This window comes from Cardiocondyla obscurior, linkage group LG06 (assembly GCF_019399895.1).
Source record: "Cardiocondyla obscurior isolate alpha-2009 linkage group LG06, Cobs3.1, whole genome shotgun sequence".
NCBI classification, from domain to species: domain Eukaryota; kingdom Metazoa; phylum Arthropoda; class Insecta; order Hymenoptera; family Formicidae; genus Cardiocondyla; species Cardiocondyla obscurior.
The window spans coordinates 7,077,671-7,097,431 of NC_091869.1; the positions used below are offsets into that span (position 1 = coordinate 7,077,671).

Sequence of the window (19,761 nt, forward strand, 5' to 3'; positions counted from 1 at the left end):
AGTTAAGTTTCGTGGAACACAACGCGATATAATTTACCGTCGGCGAGCCGCTTTCAATTTAACAGTGCTGCAACGTTATTGTCTCCGATCCCGTCGCAAAATATTCTTTAATCGAACGAAACGCAATTACGGATAATGCATAGATGCACGTCGCTATTGAACGATGCGCAATGTACAAGGTACGTTTGTTAATTAGAATTAATATACATATTTTTTTTTTTTTTTTCTTATTTTTCTTTTATTTTCTCCGGAGCGTAGCCGGCTCTTTATCAACGCACACCGTAATTTTGATAATTATAGTCTAAAGTTACTCCGTGCCCTCGTCTCCTCGAGGAAAAGTTGCTATTTACAGTGCCTTACGGGTACGAGGATGTACGTCAGGTCATCTTGGAAGAAACTCCTCTCGCGTTATTGTTAAAATTCGACTTTCCCTAAAATTCCCCTGCGCTAGTATCATTCCGCCCGCATGCCGCGCGGTTAAACGCGAAAAGTCGCGCAAATAGACTAGAAAGTTGTAACGACGGAGGAACGAAGAACGGATTCAGAGCGCGGAAGAGGAGATCGGTAGTCCGGGTAATTTTACAGCTAGGAAATTTTGTTCTTACCTTGTAAGTTTCCGGCAGTTTGCGGTGGTACTGTAAATGATTAAAAAAAATGTCGCTACATAGAGATCTATTAGTAAAATCAGTAATGTTTTATTCCCGTAATATTTTATTCTGGGCTTTTATGTATTAAGCACCACACGTATCAAAGTAACGTAATAGTTAAATAATTTCATACGTGCGTTGAAAAAAAAAAAAAAAAATAGAAAAAAATGAATATTGATCGATCGAACAGCAGCAGGATCGAATAGCACCTATTTACGAATATCGTTACGCTATGATAAAACCGGGGAATCGAATTGCTCGCAAAATTGTATTTTTCAACGGGGAATAAAATCAGATGGTAATGGAAAAAGGACGAGAACGTGTCCGACATTGAGAAAATCTTCACGTCGGATTTTCGTAACTGCCGTACTTTATACGGCGCGCTTGTTTCGCGTCGCGACTGCCGGCGCGGAAATATTTTGCGGATTTTCACGGAAATAAGTCGATCTTTCTCTCGCGGCTCTCGCGAATCTTCCTCCCCCCGTTCTCCCGAAATTTACTGTTGCACTTGGCGCGACGTAATCGGTACGATACGACATCCCGAGAAAAAGGGAAAAAGAGAGACGGAGGGAGCATATCGTCGATAAAGACGCGCCATTCTACGAAAATACACTCAACGCAACGATCTTCTTTATCCCGGTACCTACTTTGTAATACAAAGTATACTCCCGGGATAGAAAATCTACATTCGCCGTTACGAGACATAGGTACATCGATTTTTCCTCTCGCGGCAACGTGAAACGCGGAAGTCTAGGTTTTTTGGACATGTTTTTTTCTCCATTCCATCAGCCATTCAGTCAAATCGACGGAATCTCGGATAAATATTCGGTAGATTTTTAGACGCCAATTTTAGAATCAAAACGATAGCATGACGCGGCGATGCTCTGTTATAAAAATTTTTTTTACAATCGTGTAACATTTTCTATTAATTCGTCCGTCGGTACATTAACGCACATACATCTCCCTTTGGCTTTTTTATTTATAAATGTAAATTATAATATATATATCTCGGGAATGTATACGTTTTTGTTCTTGAAATCTAAAATTGTGCTGTAATAAAATTTCTGATTCGCTATAATTCACCTTTATTGAATTTTATTAACTTTTTTCTCTTTCACGTACTTTCATAATGTCTTGCCGAGGCTAAAAGGAATTTCGAAAAATCGGGCAGTGATAAACTTGATATATTTTAGTTATGGCTTTTTGTATCACATGATACATGTTGCCGTATATGCATTCGGAACACAATGGAATGTCGAAACGAAGGAATTTGGTTGGTGGTATGTTATTCGATATTGGAATCTTTCGATATGTACTCTTGAAGATTATTTGGTCAATACTGAACGTTTGTATCGTTAGCTATCTCGATAGGATCGTAAACCATGTAATAGATTTCGATACAAAGACATCCGGCTTTCTCGTTATTTTACTCTTGGTACATTGACGTAAGTCTTACCGGAGCGTAGATATTCGATCATTTTCCTCGTTGCACGTCGTCGTAGGTCACGATCAGAAGTTCGTCCATTTCAGACACGAGCGATGCCACTCGCCGGTCGCCGTCGAGCCGAAAGTCCGTCCCCGACCGACCAAAGGCGAGCGATCACGTCCTCGCGTCCGGACGAGACGCTCATAATTCACGTTAGGTATACCTTTTCCCGGAGAACGCTACCGGGGAAAAGTACCGCGAGTCCTGAAATCGAAAGGTCGCGCACCATAAGGACGCGCACGATCGCCACGAGTCGGCGGCCATATCAGACGTAGTACTCGTTGACGTTGAGCGCGTCGGTGTCGCGTCCCTATACGCAGCTCTCCTGGGTCGAGATCAAGGGTGTGCGGACGGTGACTACCTCTCTCGCCGGATGATGCTGCTTGCCGCTCATGACGGTCGCGACGGTAGAATCCTGGAGCACATTCGCCGTCGATAGAGGGGTGGTCGCGCATGACGGCGCGTTAGAGACGTCCAGCTTCGGTGGCCTGGCGTTGTGGTCAATGCAGGCGTATACTGTGGCTTCCTTCGTGTACGGTTTGCCGCCCACGATCACCCCGAGACCGCCGCCGTAACCCTGAAGACCACCCAGACCGCCAACTCCGCTGCCGAGACTAGCTAGCTTGGCGTCGGTCGCCAGAGTCGACAGGGTGGTGGGTCTCGCTAGGCACAGCTCAGCATACGTCACCTCTCCCGATAACTAAAAAAGGAAAATTACGACGTGCTACACAAAAGACACGAGAAAAAGAGACCGTTGGAAAGAAAATTTTGTCTTTTTTTTTTTTTTTTTTTTTTTTTTTTTTTTTTTAACGAGATTAATTTATAGCGGTGGCCGTTTAGTTTAAGCAGCTAAAACGCTAACGGGAGGGTAACTGCGTGTACTTGGAGTGATGAGTAAGCTGCGGCGGGGAAAGAAAGACACTTTTATGCGAACTTGAGCTGAATGAGCTTCGTTGAAACACTCGATAATCACCGGGTTCAACATGAGCCTTGAATCCGATTAGGGATTAAGTACGTGTATTGTTTCCATCGATCGAATTCGCCGTGTATTATGCAACAAGTCCGCTTGGATGTCTAATGACACGTGGGTAACAGGAGATTAAACCAATTTCAATACATTAGCGTTGGTTTATGGATGTGCGCGCGAGACGTAATCCGGTAAAGTAAATGCGGCCGTAATACCGCGGCGCGGACGACTGGACATTTATATAATCCCGCGTTCGTGAGACGAGTAACTTTCGCGATAGGGCCGGGACGTTTCCTAAGAAACCTAGGGCGGTTTACGCGTCGCATTTCCCTTAGTCCCAGGACTTAGATAATACGGACAGGTCTAACTTTCGAAATTTTCACTCTTGAATATTCCCGCGGGACCAGCCTCGACTAGTTGGCTCGTATTACGGAAACTTTTGACGGCGGGAGTTCCTTCGACTGTTTAAGACGCCCACTCGAGTGCTCGACGCCACTTCCTATAAATTGGACGCAAAACAACGCGGGGAATGTTTTCTCTTCGCGATGGAACGCAGGGGAAAAAAGTACGACGCGGACGAAGCTGTTCGCAAGCGCGAGGCAACTCGTTGGATTTTATTATGTACAGATTCAAGAAGGAGTTGCGAGTTCCTTAAATTTTCAAAGCGCAAGCTTGGTTTTCGCGCTGCGATTTTCTATGGAAATCTATATTTTATCGAGAGACTTAACGAACTCCGGCAATTTTCTAAGAGTCCTTACGGTTGCGAGGAGCTCGCTGATAATCATCCATATCGCCAATTCTAAAAACGTTTTAAAATTCAGCGGAAGGATTTAAACAATTGGCACTTAAGGAAAAAGCAACAATTATCCGAGGGGAGAGCGGAATACGAAAATCCTTAGCGATAATCAAAGTTTTCCACTCTGGAGTTTTGTTCCTGCCGAGGTTTTGCTAACAGAACTTTAGATCCCCGCGGTAATTAGCAATTAATTTGGTGTGAAATTGAGGGTGAAGTTCCAGCGAATCGTGACGAAAGGAGCTCGAAAGGAGGATCGGAGGGAATTTGAAAGGAAGACCACGCGGGTGTAACGAGAGGGTGGGCGGCCACGATTTTGACCGTCCGTCCTCGCGAATTGCCAATGTAAAGTTCCGTTTTTCGCGTTCGCAGTCCGCGAAATAATTTCACTCGGAAAGACCGATTATTTCCAATCGCGGCGCTCGAGTTTCTCCGATCTCACCTCAGAATGTTTCCCCAAAATCGAGAGGAGAGACGTGGACAGTGCAATTTTCTAGTTTCGAACTGTTGGAAGCGTTGCTTTCCGGTTGAAACTTTGCGCACTGCCATCCTCTCCGGATGGATACTGTTATTTCAAACTACACCGCTGCAGGACTTTCTTGAAAACGTCGGTCGAAGCTTTTCGCGAAGCTCGAAGGGAAAAGGGAAACGACGCGACTGTACGACAACGGCGCGATTCGGCGAACTGCTTCGTTTCTTCCATTTCTTTGCACTCCACTTCCTCAGTTTCCTATCTCATCGGATGAACCTATTAACTTTATTAAAACGCCCTCCGCTCGCTTGACTAACAAAATTTCCGTGATTTAAACTATCGAGTTTAATTGTTTAAAGTCCCTCTCTTTCCTGCGAGCGGCTCGTATTACATTCATTTCCCTCTCATGAAATCAGAACATTCATTTACACGTAATGACTATAGCAACTGTGCCATGGCGTATAGTCGTACCGGGACAACAAAGTATAATTTAACGTAGGTTCTGGAGGGAATTGTTAGAGTTTGTTCGAGAATTGGCTTTTGCATTTAGCGGCTATTCACTAAAGTGTTTGGTAGGATTATAATACGGTATTCAATTTTCACGTTATGTTTTATATATCTATTGAAATATAATTAATACTAAAGCAATTGGCTTTAAAAATCAGTAAAGTAATATGTTCTTCAACCCTACGCATATGCATAAAAAAAAAGAAACATAAGACAGTAATTCCGAAAATCTTAACATATGAATTTTTATGAAATTTTTACTGACATTCTCGATTTTCGTATTCGCTATGTTGAATTTGTCAATTTGGAATTTCATCATGTTTGACGTCAATGACCGTAAAAAATTTTATATATGCATTTTTATGAGATTTTGATAAAAAATTTTGTTTTTGCGTCCATCATATTGTCATCTGTCGTTTTGAGTTTTGAAATTTAAACCTCGTATTCGACGCCAATGCAATTTGCAAAATATTTATATGCATTTCTATAAAATTATAACTTCTATTTTTATTTTTTCTTACGTTTGCCATATCGCATTTATTTCTAAATTATATTTACCATTATTTATACATTTTTGTAATCAACTTATCATCGAATTTAGTTAAATAATTACAGCGCATTGTATATCATCGAATATCCTTTGGTCGGTGTAAAGCCGAGGAAATTAATAAACTTTCAACGGTACTTACCGGCAAGGTTGGATAATTGTTATAGTCGTTATGCGAATAGGCGGGAAGTCCTTGTAGGTGATTATTCGTCTGCTGGTTCGGAAGGGACGAGGGTGGAAGGCCATCCGGTGTATTTTGCGTTGCTAACGGGGTGCCGGAAGTCGAGCCGGTCAGCTGATAATCTGAATCTTTAATTTTAAATACATAAAGAAAAAAAGAATAACTTTCGACCTGCTTTGCAAGAAGATATTATCGACTATGGTCTCGAAAAGTTTACGTCTACTTTTTAAAGAGATCTTGACAGATCTTGACGTATCGATTAGAACTCGTGTATGTATATTAACGTGAACTTTTCAAGCAGCACGGTAAAAGTTGCACGAGGCAACTATCAGAAATAAAAATGTATTCTTGACATTTATTACAATACTATTGTAAAATAAATAAAGGCAACTTTTCTTGGCTTTTAAATAATATTTAAATAAATGTATACGTACATTTTTGCACAAGAATACGAAAAAACAAACCTTTTATCGTCACTCTACTAATTAATTATGACAATTGCATTATTTCTAAGATATTTTATTGATTCGCTTCATTAAGAATTAATTAGATATTGCAAAGCGCCATAGCTGTGCAAATTATTCATATGACTCGTTGTATCATTCATTGAAAAGAAAACTGCGGTATAATGTGATATTAAACTGAATCATTAATTCACATCGCAGTGATGACGCACTGAACTTTATCGTAATAAACTACAAGGCATTAGTAATGTACCGATACCTGGCTTAATTCATCGAGGAGCAGTATGCTAATGCGATATGTTAATTGAATAGTAATTTGTACATAATCAGATATCGTTTCGATCGTGATTAAATAATTAACTAAGTAATATCGCGTCCAGAGTAATTTTCTTCATTAAGTTAACATTATATATCTCATTCAGACGAGCAAATTAGCGTCGCGGATATATTTCGGTCTCGGTCACTAATATATAGTATAATGATAATTACAAAGGAACTAATTTGCTTTTTTTTTTTTTTTTTTACAGAATTCCGTGCTGACATTTTCCTGATCGTGTAGAGAAGTCGAGAAAAAGGTAAGTTAACCAAAAATATTTTGCATAAATAATACGTATACGATTTTAATAAGCCCACTGGCGCGATCACGATTGCTCGAACGTTGCGTATCGGTAATTCGCGTAAACGAGCGTGATGAATAAGTCTTTCCCCTTTCGTAATCGGTTGAGTAATTTATTAACAAGCCCGGGGTTAAGTTCGACGATTACTAGCTGTACGCTTGACCATAACCACGCTCGCCAATGCCATTTCCCCGCGATATTACTACGCGCGATGTAATGACGCATAGCGTAGCGTTGCGCGATGCCGTTAACGAATCGCGGTGCGATAGAGTCCGCCGAATTTCCGGTCTCGAGTACACTCGGTCAAGTGTTCTCGATCGCTGTCAATCAGATATTACGCTTGAAAGCCACCGGCGGGCAATGTAGCTGATAAAATTTCCATGTCGAGTCGAATGTGAAACTCTTGGCACAGCAACGGGAATCTGCTGTTTTCCTTCTCGTTTTTTTTTTCTCCCTCTCCATTTTTTATGTATAAATTTAGTTTTAGTAAACACGCAATTGTACATACAAGATTTATTCGTTACTCCGACCAGATATTATTTACCTTTATTGCATTGAAAATTTTTTATTAAAACAAATGAGGATTTTTATTGAAAAAATATATTTTACAAATTTAAAGTTTAAAACAATAAAATTAAAAAAAAATTTAAAGCAACGCATACAAAATTGTTTTATTAAAATACAGATAGATCGCAAAGTTGTAAAAGAAACAAGAAGATTAAATAGAAAATTCATTTTGGTACGACTGATTCTTTTTAATTACAATCCAAATTGGAAGCCCGACGTTTCCAAAGTAAATTCGCTAAAAACGTTTGCAAAGAAAAGTGAGATAATCAAACATCACTCTTCATTCGTATGATGAGAGTAATTAAGCGTTATCTAATTTTGAAGACAGAAAGATGAAAGAGAGGGAACTAAAATATTATTCACATGCAATTAGATCTTAATTATAGTACTTTGTTATTATCGACGGTACGAAATCGTAAAATCTTCTCGACATCATTGTACCTTATTTATTTCCGTCATTTACAGGGAAAATATTTAAGAATAAATTTAGGTAGTTTTTAACTTTGTACGGTGAGGAAAGCTGCGGATTACTAAAATTTGCGAGAAAAGTACGGAATTTATTTTGCACGAGTGGACGCTTTTGAGCTATCAGAAAGATTGTGTTTTCAAAAAATAACGCATCGACAGGCACGTATTCCCGTTGTACCTTGCTCTTAGTTGTGGAGATGCATATGTTGAAAAATTTAACGCGATTTGAGTGCACGGTGATCGACATATCGCGTAACGATATGTGTTACGCGCTATTCGTCGTTGTGTACAGCCGGGCATTGCGTTACTACACGCGATTTACGCGGCCAAATAATTTCGCGCATTGTCCGTACTCGCGCGAGCGTACCCTCCGTGTCGGATGCGTATAGAATACTTCCGAATTTTTTATTTACGCATTTCCCGCATAAAGCGTGCATCAAACGACGCAAATATTAAACAGCTCGGTAATAAAACTGGCAGGCGTGATATGTTTGATCAATGTTGTATAGCTTTTTATACGCGCGCACAAGCACCGGACACACAAAGCATTTGATGTTCGCTTTTTATTTTTTTTATTTTTTTTTTTATTAACCATTTACGGTGTCTCGTTTTATGAAAACAATTTCCTACCTTTGTTGGTCGGTACGACGTCCGGATTTCTGTCGTCCGCGTCGTAAAGGTCCTCCGAACTCGGTGCAGTGGCCTTCTTTAGAGGTAAATCGCCGGGCCTTTGAGCTCGCCTTTCGCTCCTCATTTTCAACGCGGCCAGAATGGCGACAGTGATGAGCAAAAGAGCAGCGACCACGCCGATCAGACTTCCGAGTAGCGGCGTGAACTCGAAGGGTACCGGAGTACCTGTGAACAAAACGCGCACTGCTCTCGTGTAAGTACGTCGATGCAAGGTTTTTTTTTTTGTTCGGAAATATCGCGATCATGTACGTATAACATAATAAATCTTTCTCGCGAAATCTATCCGAGCGAGATCGAAGTCAGCGCGACGAACGTGTAACGGCGGTATACGTTTAGAAATTAATACGGATACGGTCGATCTTGTTATACGGCGCTCTCGTGCCGTCGAAAATATATCATTCGCGTGAAACAATAAACCAGCACTCCGAGGGAAGTGCCGGGCGGAACAATTTTCCGGACGGGCTGCGAGGGCAAACGGGTTAAACGAGTTAAAGTCGCATTACGCCGTAAAAAGATTCGAGATATTTGGCCCGCGCGAGAATGGAGCCATCTGACTACCTGCCTACCTACCCATTTCTAAGATTAATGAATTCGAATCCTTTTGATATCTCTCCGCGTTTAAACACCGCTCCCGGGCGACGTTTAATTTTCCACGCGGCCCGTCTTCCGCTACGTCTTCCCTCCGTACTTGCGCGCCGCTCGCTATCGCTCCGCCCGTCCGTTTTTTAATCTCTTTCCTTAGCCCTGGACCCTCCTGAGAGACATCGCTCGTAATTGCCACTCGTTTTAGTCACGAGCGACCGAGTGTTTTTACTCCGTGCTCCGATGCACATCCAAAGTGCACGTTAATTTTTAATCAAGGCGAAAGTGCACCGAGGTACCCATGATATTTACCCGCCATCTACCTTCCATCGTCACCTCTGCTTTTCCCCCATTTCCGTTCTTAACTTGAGTTGATTTTTAAAGACACGTTTTTGTTTCGGCGATTTCTTCCCAGCAGCTCCGTCCGCGAAATTCATTTTGAGACGGATCTGCGATTCGCGCGACGTTCCAAAAATGAAAAGCCACTAAGTAATTTTGTGTCCACTTTTCGGCACCCTTTACGAGCGAACTTTGAAAAATTGTATAAAAATCATAATTGGAAAAATTTTTTTTATCTTTTCCATTAATTGGAGTATGTCATGTGAACGTAAGATTACCATTACAAAGATATCGCTAAATGCTCGTGAAACTTTGAAATAATAAATGAGTCAAGTCAGCTTGCACGCAAAAAGAAAAAGAAAAAAAAATGCATAACCAGTTTAATTGCAGGAATAATCTATTTCTTATATCATACTGTACCGAGTGTTATCGAGTTACAAAAGAAGATAAACGGGAGCGATATTTATTGATAATGTTTTTCTTTCTGTTCGGTCATCGTTTTGTTTTATGGAAAACTCGGTTAATTTAGTGATTCGATCAATTTAAATGGCTAGTTTTATTTGCAACCATCGTCATTTTGCCAATCGGTGTTTGACTTTCCGTGCGCGTGAATGTCGTACACCGCGGAAATCGTACTCGAACAACCTGCCGAGCAAATATCGCGCGTTATCGTTAAATGCCGATGACATTGCCGCGCGTGACGAATTACAAATTACATTTTGTCTCGTGGATATCGAATCTCGTTTGTTTTCCGTAACGTGAAAAAGAACTTTTAATATACACATTGCCGCCAATAATATTTGCCGAATCGCGCGATACGGCGCGGCGCAGTCGTAAGCCGGAAATTTGCACATCGCGGAAGTTTGCGTACGCGGTAAATGGAATTAAGCCTGGCTCGGCTCGCGAGTATTTGATCGTATCGCGGAAATAGAGCGCGCTCTTCGTTTTTTTTTTTTTTTTCTTTACCTTTACCCCCTGGATCGATCAAATTAAAAAGCGTGGCAGAGATCTCGTCCGGTTCTCTTCGCGCGTATATTTATATTGTGGGACCCGCAAGGGAAATGGAGCCCGCTCTGCATGCAGGTTAGATGCTAATTTGTATTTCACACCGCGATGCAATATCGGAGGAACGACGGTCCGAGATTTCAGATGTTCGTGCAATCCCGCTTCAGTTAGCACGGTCGTGCGCGCGTTCATGCGGATGCGCAAGATCTTTTCGCGTGCGAGGCGCAAGAGCAAGAGAACGGCGATGCATAGCCGACCAAGGTAGATGGCTGATCCCAGAATTTTATTAAAGTTTCACACTCGTCCGGCTCTCGTGGCGAGAGGATCGATTTTCGAACCGACTACTCCACCCGCATACGTACACCAGTTTATATACCCGTTATATATACACCAAGAATAGTGTGTGGCGCGATGGTTGCACTCGCCTGAATCGCACCGTGGAAACTGACCGAGAGAGCAATTTCACTTGTAAATTCGTCCGTATATATATATATATTTATATATATACATATATATATTAGTCTATATATATATATGTATATACGTGGGCGTACACATGTGTATGTACGCCTGAGTGGAGTATATCCATTCTAAAAGAGCAGTAGATCCCGAATCTCTCTGCGTCGGTCGAGATCCTACCGCCCAGAAATCTACGGAATGAATGCGACGGGCGAGGGATGAATTCGACGAGATCTATCCTCCCGGCTGTCTGGACCGAGATCAACCACGTGGGATTTACCGGGGTGGCGGCGGGTTCGGTCAGCGCGCGGCTCGCATTTCTTCCGGACGACGTAAGTCGACGTGCCATTCCGCAGTTTACGAAATCCCTTTGTCCCTGGGCGAACCACGCCGTCCGGCACTTACGCTCGGCCGCGTCGTAGAGTATGCGAATGATTACTCGCGAGGTTTGTTAGGAACTCTTTCGCGATCGATGTCTCGTAAAGCTCATATCAATTTTCCGCGATTTTACAGCGAATAATCGGCACGCTACGCCGCCGCGGAGGCGATTACGCCGCTCGCGGGAGCGGAAAGTTTCACGTTACTCTCGCGCTACAGATCTCTCCCACTTTCGTAATTACGGGTTGACGACGAGATTAATTCTCGTAATTACTTGCAATATACCTGCCTGTGATTACTCGCGCCCTGCAAATATTGTCCGTTTCCTCCTTTCTCTCAGAAGCGTGGAATTTCGCTTCGTTTTTACCGGGGTACCGGCACTCTCGCCTCCTTGGCGCGGTATCGAATCGAAAAAAATAAGCCAGCTCGAACGAGCTTCGTTTCGAAGGGGCATTCCGCGTTTCGAAGGGGGGCACGAAGTAAATCTGGCCGTGGCGTTTTACGCACCACCGGAACTGCCACCAATTTTTGGCCGGAGCCGTTTCGTGTAAGTGGATTGGAAAACGTAGGAATAGATTACCACTCGCGGCAGGCGGACGGCCGTTTCGTAGAACAATCCACATACACCGACGCACACGTGACGTGGACATAACTTGCGTAATATCCAGCCGGGTGATTGTGTGCGTATCCGTGTGTTAGTCTGCGTATATGCGCGCCGCCGATTGAATTTCTCAACCCAGATGCTCAATTTTCGCGGTGAAACCTTTCGTATGGTCCAAGTGCTCTTTAGCTGCGAGAAACGATCGGCCGGTATATCGAGTTCGACTCGGGGATTCGGATCGGATGAGCGGATTAAAACCGTTACATCGACAATCCGCGCGGGTCCGTTCGATTTAATTCGTTAATTCGATTAGACCCGTCGTTCTCCGGCCACTCTCATAATTTATGGAGTAACGCTGCACCGGTAATTCGTCCGTATACTCGTATCAAATTACTTATTTCGGCGATGCAGAATGCGATCGATCGCGCTGGACCCGATGCCCGACCAGCTGTCTAATTCCGGCATTGTCAATCATCATTAATCTCGGCCAGACTCAGTGTCAATTATAGATCGAGGTGACGTCGTCTCTCGTATTTCGCGGGAATAAAGATTTCTTGATGGATCTGTTGTCCCGTTATAAATTATACGCGCTGGTATTTTTTTTTTTTTTTTTTTTTTTACGTGCAAACTTTTCTGCGGCGGTATAATTTATTTCGCCATTCGTAACTAATATTAATCGAAGGACAAACTCTTGCCGGTTTTCGTAATTTAATGGATGGGAGGGAGGGGCGGGGGCGGAATATTTCTGGCACAACTTACCAGTCTGCTTCTCGGCGACTTTGAGCGTGAAGCCCTCGAGCAGCGCAGGTTCGCTCTTTCCCTTCGCGTTCACCGCGTACATGATCATATTGAGCACCTTGCCCGGTTCCAAACCCTGGACAGTGAAAGCCGCATTCTCTCTGGACGTTACGTTGGCCTGCAGGATCCCCGTGTGCTGATCGAACACTTCAAGGAGGAAGTGTTGAGGCTGACCACCGTCGAAACCAGCGGTGCATTCCACCGAGAGTGATTCGGTGGTCTGGTTGGTCAGCGTGCAGTTGTACGGCGCTTCCGGTTTGCCTACACGCGCCATTAACATTGTTTACAATTCCCCCTTCTCTCGTCCCGACTCAATGAAAATTATTTGAGAGATACTGATTTAGCAACAGGCAACGCGGTTCCGGCGCGGCGCTACGAAACGCCCGGCATGTAGATTTGCAGAACGCCGCGCCGCCCGGAACTTTTCCCGGAAATCCTTAGCGACTCGGGTAGGATGGCATTGCCGGTGTGCACACCGTGTGCGTACGTACCCGCAGGAATGATGTGAAATATGCAGGCATTCTTCTGCTGGCCGGCCGTGTTGCTCGCCCAGCAGAGCACGGTGCCGTAGTCCATTTCCGTGACTGGCCGGTATGTAAGGATGCTCTGGGTATGTCTGGTCGAGTTCTTGTAACGCGCCTGGGGCACGTCCTCCATCTCCTCGGTATTGTTGAAGGTCCAGCGGAAGCTCTCCGGCGGCGGATACGCCTCGACCCTGCATATCACCCGAGCGTCCTCGTGCCTCGCCACCCCGTAGATCCGTTTTTGATCCGGCACGCAGATCGGTTTATCTAGAAAACAAAAGATAAGATTTTATTAAACCCGACTGGCGCAAACCTTAGCCCGTTCAATTTTTAAAAGTATAAAACACTTTCGGTCAAGTTTATTTTTTTTTTTTTATAAGTTTTACTTATTCTTACATTTACGCTGATAATGAAACAATTTATTTTGCTGTTTTGCTTTAAAGAATATTTAAAGTCTAAGATATTAATACCACTGATACATGAAAAAGATCGAGCCTTGCAGTTGTACACGTCGGACGGAGACAACCGCAACGTACGATATGGAGATCGAGAACCGAGAAGTTTACGCGCATTTATTAAAAGTGCGAGGGGAGCGGCACGAAGCGGGATGACCGCCGTCCGGCTTTTCGCGAACGGGGGGGAGATCGATGGGCATTATTCGCTCGCCCGCTCGAATAGTTTCCCCATTTTTCGCGGCGGAGTGAGTAAACGATGGTAGGAGGAAGGGTACGGGGGAGGGGAATCCCAGTTTGCCGGTTTGGAATAATTTGTTGGCTCGCTGCGAATCGTCCTATTTTTCTTCCGCCTGGCCTCCCACGCCTAGCATTCCTTCCCCGCGCCTCCTCTCGACGTGTTTTTAATGAATAATCATGCCGACATCTTGATATTTGACGAGCAACTCGCGAATAATGTTTCCGAAGGCTCGTAAACCCAGTGGACGAATTGCGAGACTAGACTGCCGGCGAGATACCCCAAAGTCACTTCGAAGGCGCTTAATAACGTTGGTATTTAAATGTCAGTCATCGGTTACGTTACCGTGTCGTTTACATCGTATTACGGTGAAATATTTGCGACGTTGAGCACCGCTTTGACGGGCAAAATAATTACGGGGATTTCGAGCGGAAAACGGAGTAATCGAGGCTGGCTTTATAAAGAGCGAGCGAGGAGGCAGAAACGTTATTTTCGGCAAAGGAGGTCGAGTGCAGTGTCGGAGAGAAGATTTAAAGTTGCTCGAAACGAGATTCCTTTTCTGTACAGACGACGCGACCGGCTTACATCGGCGCTCATTTTTATCCGCATTTTTGCTACGCGACGAATATACTTTTACGCTCTACATACGCGATATCAATGATGGCGCGCGGGGGTACTCACACATGATCTTCAGCTCCACGATATTGCTGTAGCCGTCGCCTTCGACGTTGCTGGCAACGCAGGTGTAATTTCCGGCCTGGGACCGATTCACTTCTCTGAGAGCCAGATCGTATTGCTGGACTATCACGCCGTTCTTCGCGTTATTTTGAATCACGTTCCCCTGAAACAATACACTTTCGTGATTAGATCGAAAGGCCAAAGCTTTCTCTCGGCTAGTATCTTCATTTCCACTCAACAGATAATACCGTCGTCGAAGTATCGTAATTTTTCATCTCGCACGCGTGAAGGTGCTCGGATCGAGCATTAATTGTACGACCACTGGACTTCTCGAATCAACGTGGTGAACCGCGGTCTCGTAAGACACACATAATTAATTCTTGCTTGGATTCACGTTGAAGGGGAAAGTAGCTTCGTAATAGATGGGCTTTATTCGGGGACGAAATTTTACTTAATTAAATGGGCTTTTATTAATATCGAGTTAATTAACTACTGTGCCAACGACGGCGACGGTAAAGTTGGACGTTTCGCGTATTTACAAAGCATTTATGGACACCGTGCCATAATATAACGTACTATATTAAACAATACACAATGACGTCAGCGACGTGGAGAAAGGATGCGAAACGTGAATAGATATTGTCGGCGGAAAGCGGAGAGAAACGACGCGTAATGAGATCTGCGAATATAATGTCGATGTAAAAACGGCGTCAGCGGAGCGAAAGAGTATTAAACCGCCGTTTACATCGGTACACCGTTTAACGTCGGGACATCTTCGAAGACAATCTTCGAGAATGGAGGCTCGAGCTTTGCGTGCCGCGCAAAAAAATTTCCGCGATACGTCCGAGACGAAATTTATAAAAAATTGATAACTGCAAACGTTATTTTTATTCGGAAAATCACGCCGCAATCATTTTAAGTAAACATTCGCGAAATGGCGGCACAAAAAAGAAGCACGTCCACTGCATAAACAGAAATTTAATTAAGGTAAAGGATGAACTAATTTTATAGATGCACTTAAGATTACATCAAAAGGTACTCTTTTGCGTAATTGTGTTATGTTTGCGTTATACTTCGCGAGCCGAGTATTTAGAGAGATGGAAAGTGGTTTTAGGCATGCGGAAAGTTTGTTTCCTATTTGTTGACTGCAGGTGCAACGGCCGTTATTCTGAGCCAACAGTTTTAGAAACTGTTTAACCGTAAATATATCACTCGAGGGAATCCAAGGGTCATTGTTCAGGTTCAAACCTGAGCTTCCGCGCAATTCAAATAATGCATTTTTATCTGCGATTTCAACCCGTGCAAAGTTTCTGCTTTTTTTTTTCTTTTTTGTTTTTTTTTGTTGCATTATTGTACTTAAAATTTTTAACAACACATACCCGAGCACGGATTACTACACAGCAGAAAGCTTTTTGTACTTTGTATTTCATATTTGGCACACTCGACAGTGTTGACTTACATTGTGCTTCCATACGACTTTGTAGGCACCGGGATTCGCACGAACTTTGCACTCAAAGTATACGTCATCACCTTCCTCGATGTCATCCGGGTTCATGTTCGAACCGAGTTGCAGGTGCAACGACGGAATAACTGTAAAAAAGAAATCGTGTTTGACTGTTTCATGAATCTTGCTCGATGCGTTATTTCTTTAAATTATTTTAATAATCCGCTTAAACTATTTTTTTCCCACTACCAACGACGAAAATATATTTTCCATCAACCGACTTTAAACTTTTACGTGTAGGATATCTGCAGGCGTACAAAAAGATCAAAATGAGGTAATTTTGTTAATGAATTATGACGTGACCGTCGTTTACGAGAATTCGACACGCTCGTCAGAAATAGCGCGCATCGGAACTTGTTTCGCACTAAATTTTCAAATTTGCGAGTGTTGAGATGCCGCGGCGAGCAAATAAATCGGGTCGCGCTGGTCAGCCGCTGCCGTGCCGAACGTTCCATTTTAGCTCCCGTCGTTGACGTCTCGTTATTGTGATTACATTCGCGTTTGCGCGAACGTAATCTATATCGACGGCCTTGTTTCGGCCTGCCAGGCTTTTAACCCGTTTACCGTGCTCGATATACACACGGACGGCGTATGGTGCTTGCACGGTCAGCGTACACGTTATGTACACGTGCGCGCGTTGACGTACGCTGCACGCGAATTTTCCAATGTGTCGATTGCGCGAAAAGAGACGGCACCCGCGCGACTCCCGCTTATGAGTTTACGGCTCTGATGAATTATTGCCAACTTGTTTTTATGCGGCGGCGCGGACGGACGTTCATTGTGCGACAGTCTGGATTTAAATTTCTGAAGGGTGTGCATCCTCGACTACCCTCCCACTGAAATCTGTTAACGTCTCTCTTATAAAAAAAAATTCCAGAAAAATATTCGCAACGAGCGCTGCTAAAATGCGATGTTTATATTACGTATATAATTTTATCTCCAGTGGGCTTAATATTTATTTTCACAATCATACATAAAAAAAAGAAAAATAAATGAATAAATAAATGTGCATTATAATAAAATCTGCATATACATATACATATTTTTTAGTATTTGTTTTACGCTGAAAGATATTATTTATTCCTTCTTATCGCGCAGAAATTGTAAAAAGGAAAGACGGCTTGTCAGATCGCTTGTTATTATCCCTTAATACTGATCAAATACTATTGGTTCGCTCGCATAATATTGATGTCGGTGTGTTAATGAATAATGATATCAGTGATAATAATGCTGGCTCTGCAGAGCATATCGTGTTGCCATTACTAATATGTAAACTCGTGGTCTACCTCAGCCATCGGTTTGCGATCTGATATTATCCTCGTCCAATTTTTTATTACTGCCGCGCGTATACCAATCGTATACGTAGCGGATGGTAATTATTCCAATTATGCATACGATAACACACGCACACTCCCGGAATAATATCCGACAAAACAAATTATGTTATTGCTATGCGTTAGATATATTGCTATGTGCAAGACGAAATGTATCATTTGGCTAATTTATACAGCCGAATATCGCTTTCCTCACTGTGTCATCATTCTGATTGGAAATCGTCGGAAAATCTCTAATTCTCGTTTATACGTATGCGGTACTATCTCACACGTTCAGCTTGTATATACTTACAAAAAACGTTTAGCTTCCACGTGTCTTCTACTACGCCACGCTGGACTTTATTATTTTCAGCCCTGCACGTGATAACTTTATCGTGGTCCGATACCGTAGGCCGAAACGTTAAAATGGAGGTCGTCATATTGCCGTCCTGTGACACCTGCAACAGTTAAAACGTGACATACATTTTATTAGCGCAACTAATCAATGATTTTATTTATCATTGTCTGAAAAAATATTTTGCATATATTAATATCTGTAGATAATTTAATTATATTCTAATCTAATTTCACAAAAGCGGTTAAAGAGAGGAATTTATGTGGAAATTAAAAAAGAAAAAGGAAAATAATAATTTTACTTTAATTTAATAGCAAAGTAATTCAATTTGACTTCGTTATTCGAGATCAAAATTATTGGAACTAAATCTGTCAATTTCAGAAATTTTTGTGCTCGGTTTGTCAAAATTATTTAAGTATTAAATACGATCTTTTTATTATCGCAATGGTTTAAATCCTATTACGAGCGAAATAATTGATAAAAATTGTTAATTTAATATTATATTAAATTTTTAGCAATCTCGCGTTTAGTATCGGATTTATGAAAAATTATACCCATAATCGATACTAAAATTATAATTACATATTACGCATTTTAATGTACCTTATGTCGCATCCGTTAATTGCTTTCCCGATATTTTTTGCCATGGCACGCCTATTAAAGTGTGCAACGTACGCAAGAACGAGTAATTAAATCACGAGCACTGTAATATCGACTAATACTTAATATCAAAATACTATTTATTCGTTAATCGGAATAACAATAAATGAGCAACTTGCAACAACAGCATCTATATCCACTCGTTGTCAGTTACGATACGAGATCGGCGTTTTATCGAATATTTCGCGCATATTGTTACGGGAATTAATTTGCAGGCGCTTCATTAAAGTTTCGCTGCTAATTAGTGTCGGTACCAGGTATCGCGATATGATAAATGTGGAAATGCGATACATACATTTTAACGCGGGCTGCTACGTGAAAAGAAAGCGATTGCATTGAAATAAGCCGTTCCAAGCGCCTCTTTGCAATTCTATAAATTATGCGCGGCCCTAATTTTGTTAAAAAGGTAACTTTCGAAAGGATAGTTCTAGCGGGTATAATTATTCGTACTCGCGCGAGGCAGCGTGCGTTTGAGGTAAGAGCTTATAAGCCAAGCGTTAATCCGGCGATAAGTCTTAATGACCGGACGAGTCAGTCCAAGAGGCGTTTATCACCCACCTTTGCGGGCGGTGTAATAGGATCTGGCTTTCACGTGAGTATTTCACCCTTACCGCGGACGCAACTTTAACGTGCACGAAACCGGCTACTGTATTTACGCAAATGTACGCGAGCCTGGGTGTCTCGTCAGAAAACACGTAATTATCAAACATGTATGCACGATTATTCCTTTGATGCGCGATCTTGCTCTTCACATGTAAGAGCTCGCAACGCTCTGCAAACAGCGCATTAAACTTTTAATGTCGCACTTACCCGCCATTCGATATTCGTGTAAGTTACGAGGATAACACAAAAATTCATTAACTTTTTTTTTTTTTTTTTTTAAGTTAACCAAGTTAGGAAATGCTATCCTACATGACGCACGTTGCCTTGCGATGCACATGAGTTATGTATATATATATGTGTGTGTGTGTTTAGTGCAAACACTATTCGTGTGACGAAACTCGAGCATGTAAGATGATGACATGAGTCGTTCGATGATGTATCATCGCGTTACCCATCAAAATACGAAAGCGACAAGTGCCAGGAGGTACCTAGACATGATCGGTTTCTACGATCAATTAGCGTTTACACGTGGTTAATTAATTCTCTCTATTGGTAACTTGCGCCGATGCTATTTTTTTTTTAAGTAAATCTCTCGCTTCGCTTCAGCAACGCGATCAAAGTGCTGAAAGATAGGAATTATATATTATTGTTTCATTACACAATTTACAGATAATAATTATTTGTTTAATGATATTTGAATTCGAACGTACTTCGCATTCAGGCTCAAAAGTTTTCATCGATTCATCTCTGTAATTTGCCCGTATTTTCGGATTAAAAGCGCAGAGTAACGCACGAACCGCCGGATCGAGTTATTCAAGTAACAGAAAAGCCCTGGCGTATCAATCATGTATTAATAATACACGGGC

At 42.4% G+C, this 19,761-nt stretch overlaps 1 protein-coding gene across 4 annotated transcripts in view; it reads right to left on the reverse strand.

The window, feature by feature from the left end:
• Nucleotides 1–210: 210 nt before the first annotated feature.
• The window catches only part of LOC139103462 (synaptogenesis protein syg-1), a 256,134-nt gene continuing 236,583 nt past the window's right edge, over nucleotides 211–19,761 (reverse strand). For 3 of the 4 annotated variants that reach the window (XM_070658153.1, XM_070658155.1, XM_070658152.1), the window contains 8 exons: nucleotides 17,591–17,735; nucleotides 15,920–16,050; nucleotides 14,464–14,623; nucleotides 13,060–13,359; nucleotides 12,530–12,829; nucleotides 8,347–8,589; nucleotides 5,562–5,728; nucleotides 211–2,833 (listed from right to left, as the gene is read on the reverse strand). In XM_070658153.1, the coding sequence (XP_070514254.1) occupies nucleotides 2,444–2,833; nucleotides 5,562–5,728; nucleotides 8,347–8,589; nucleotides 12,530–12,829; nucleotides 13,060–13,359; nucleotides 14,464–14,623; nucleotides 15,920–16,050; nucleotides 17,591–17,735 (1,836 nt within the window). In that variant the 3' untranslated portion in view covers nucleotides 211–2,443. The remainder of the gene's footprint in view (nucleotides 2,834–5,561; nucleotides 5,729–8,346; nucleotides 8,590–12,529; nucleotides 12,830–13,059; nucleotides 13,360–14,463; nucleotides 14,624–15,919; nucleotides 16,051–17,590; nucleotides 17,736–19,761) is intronic. The other variant, XM_070658154.1, reaches the window with a different exon arrangement.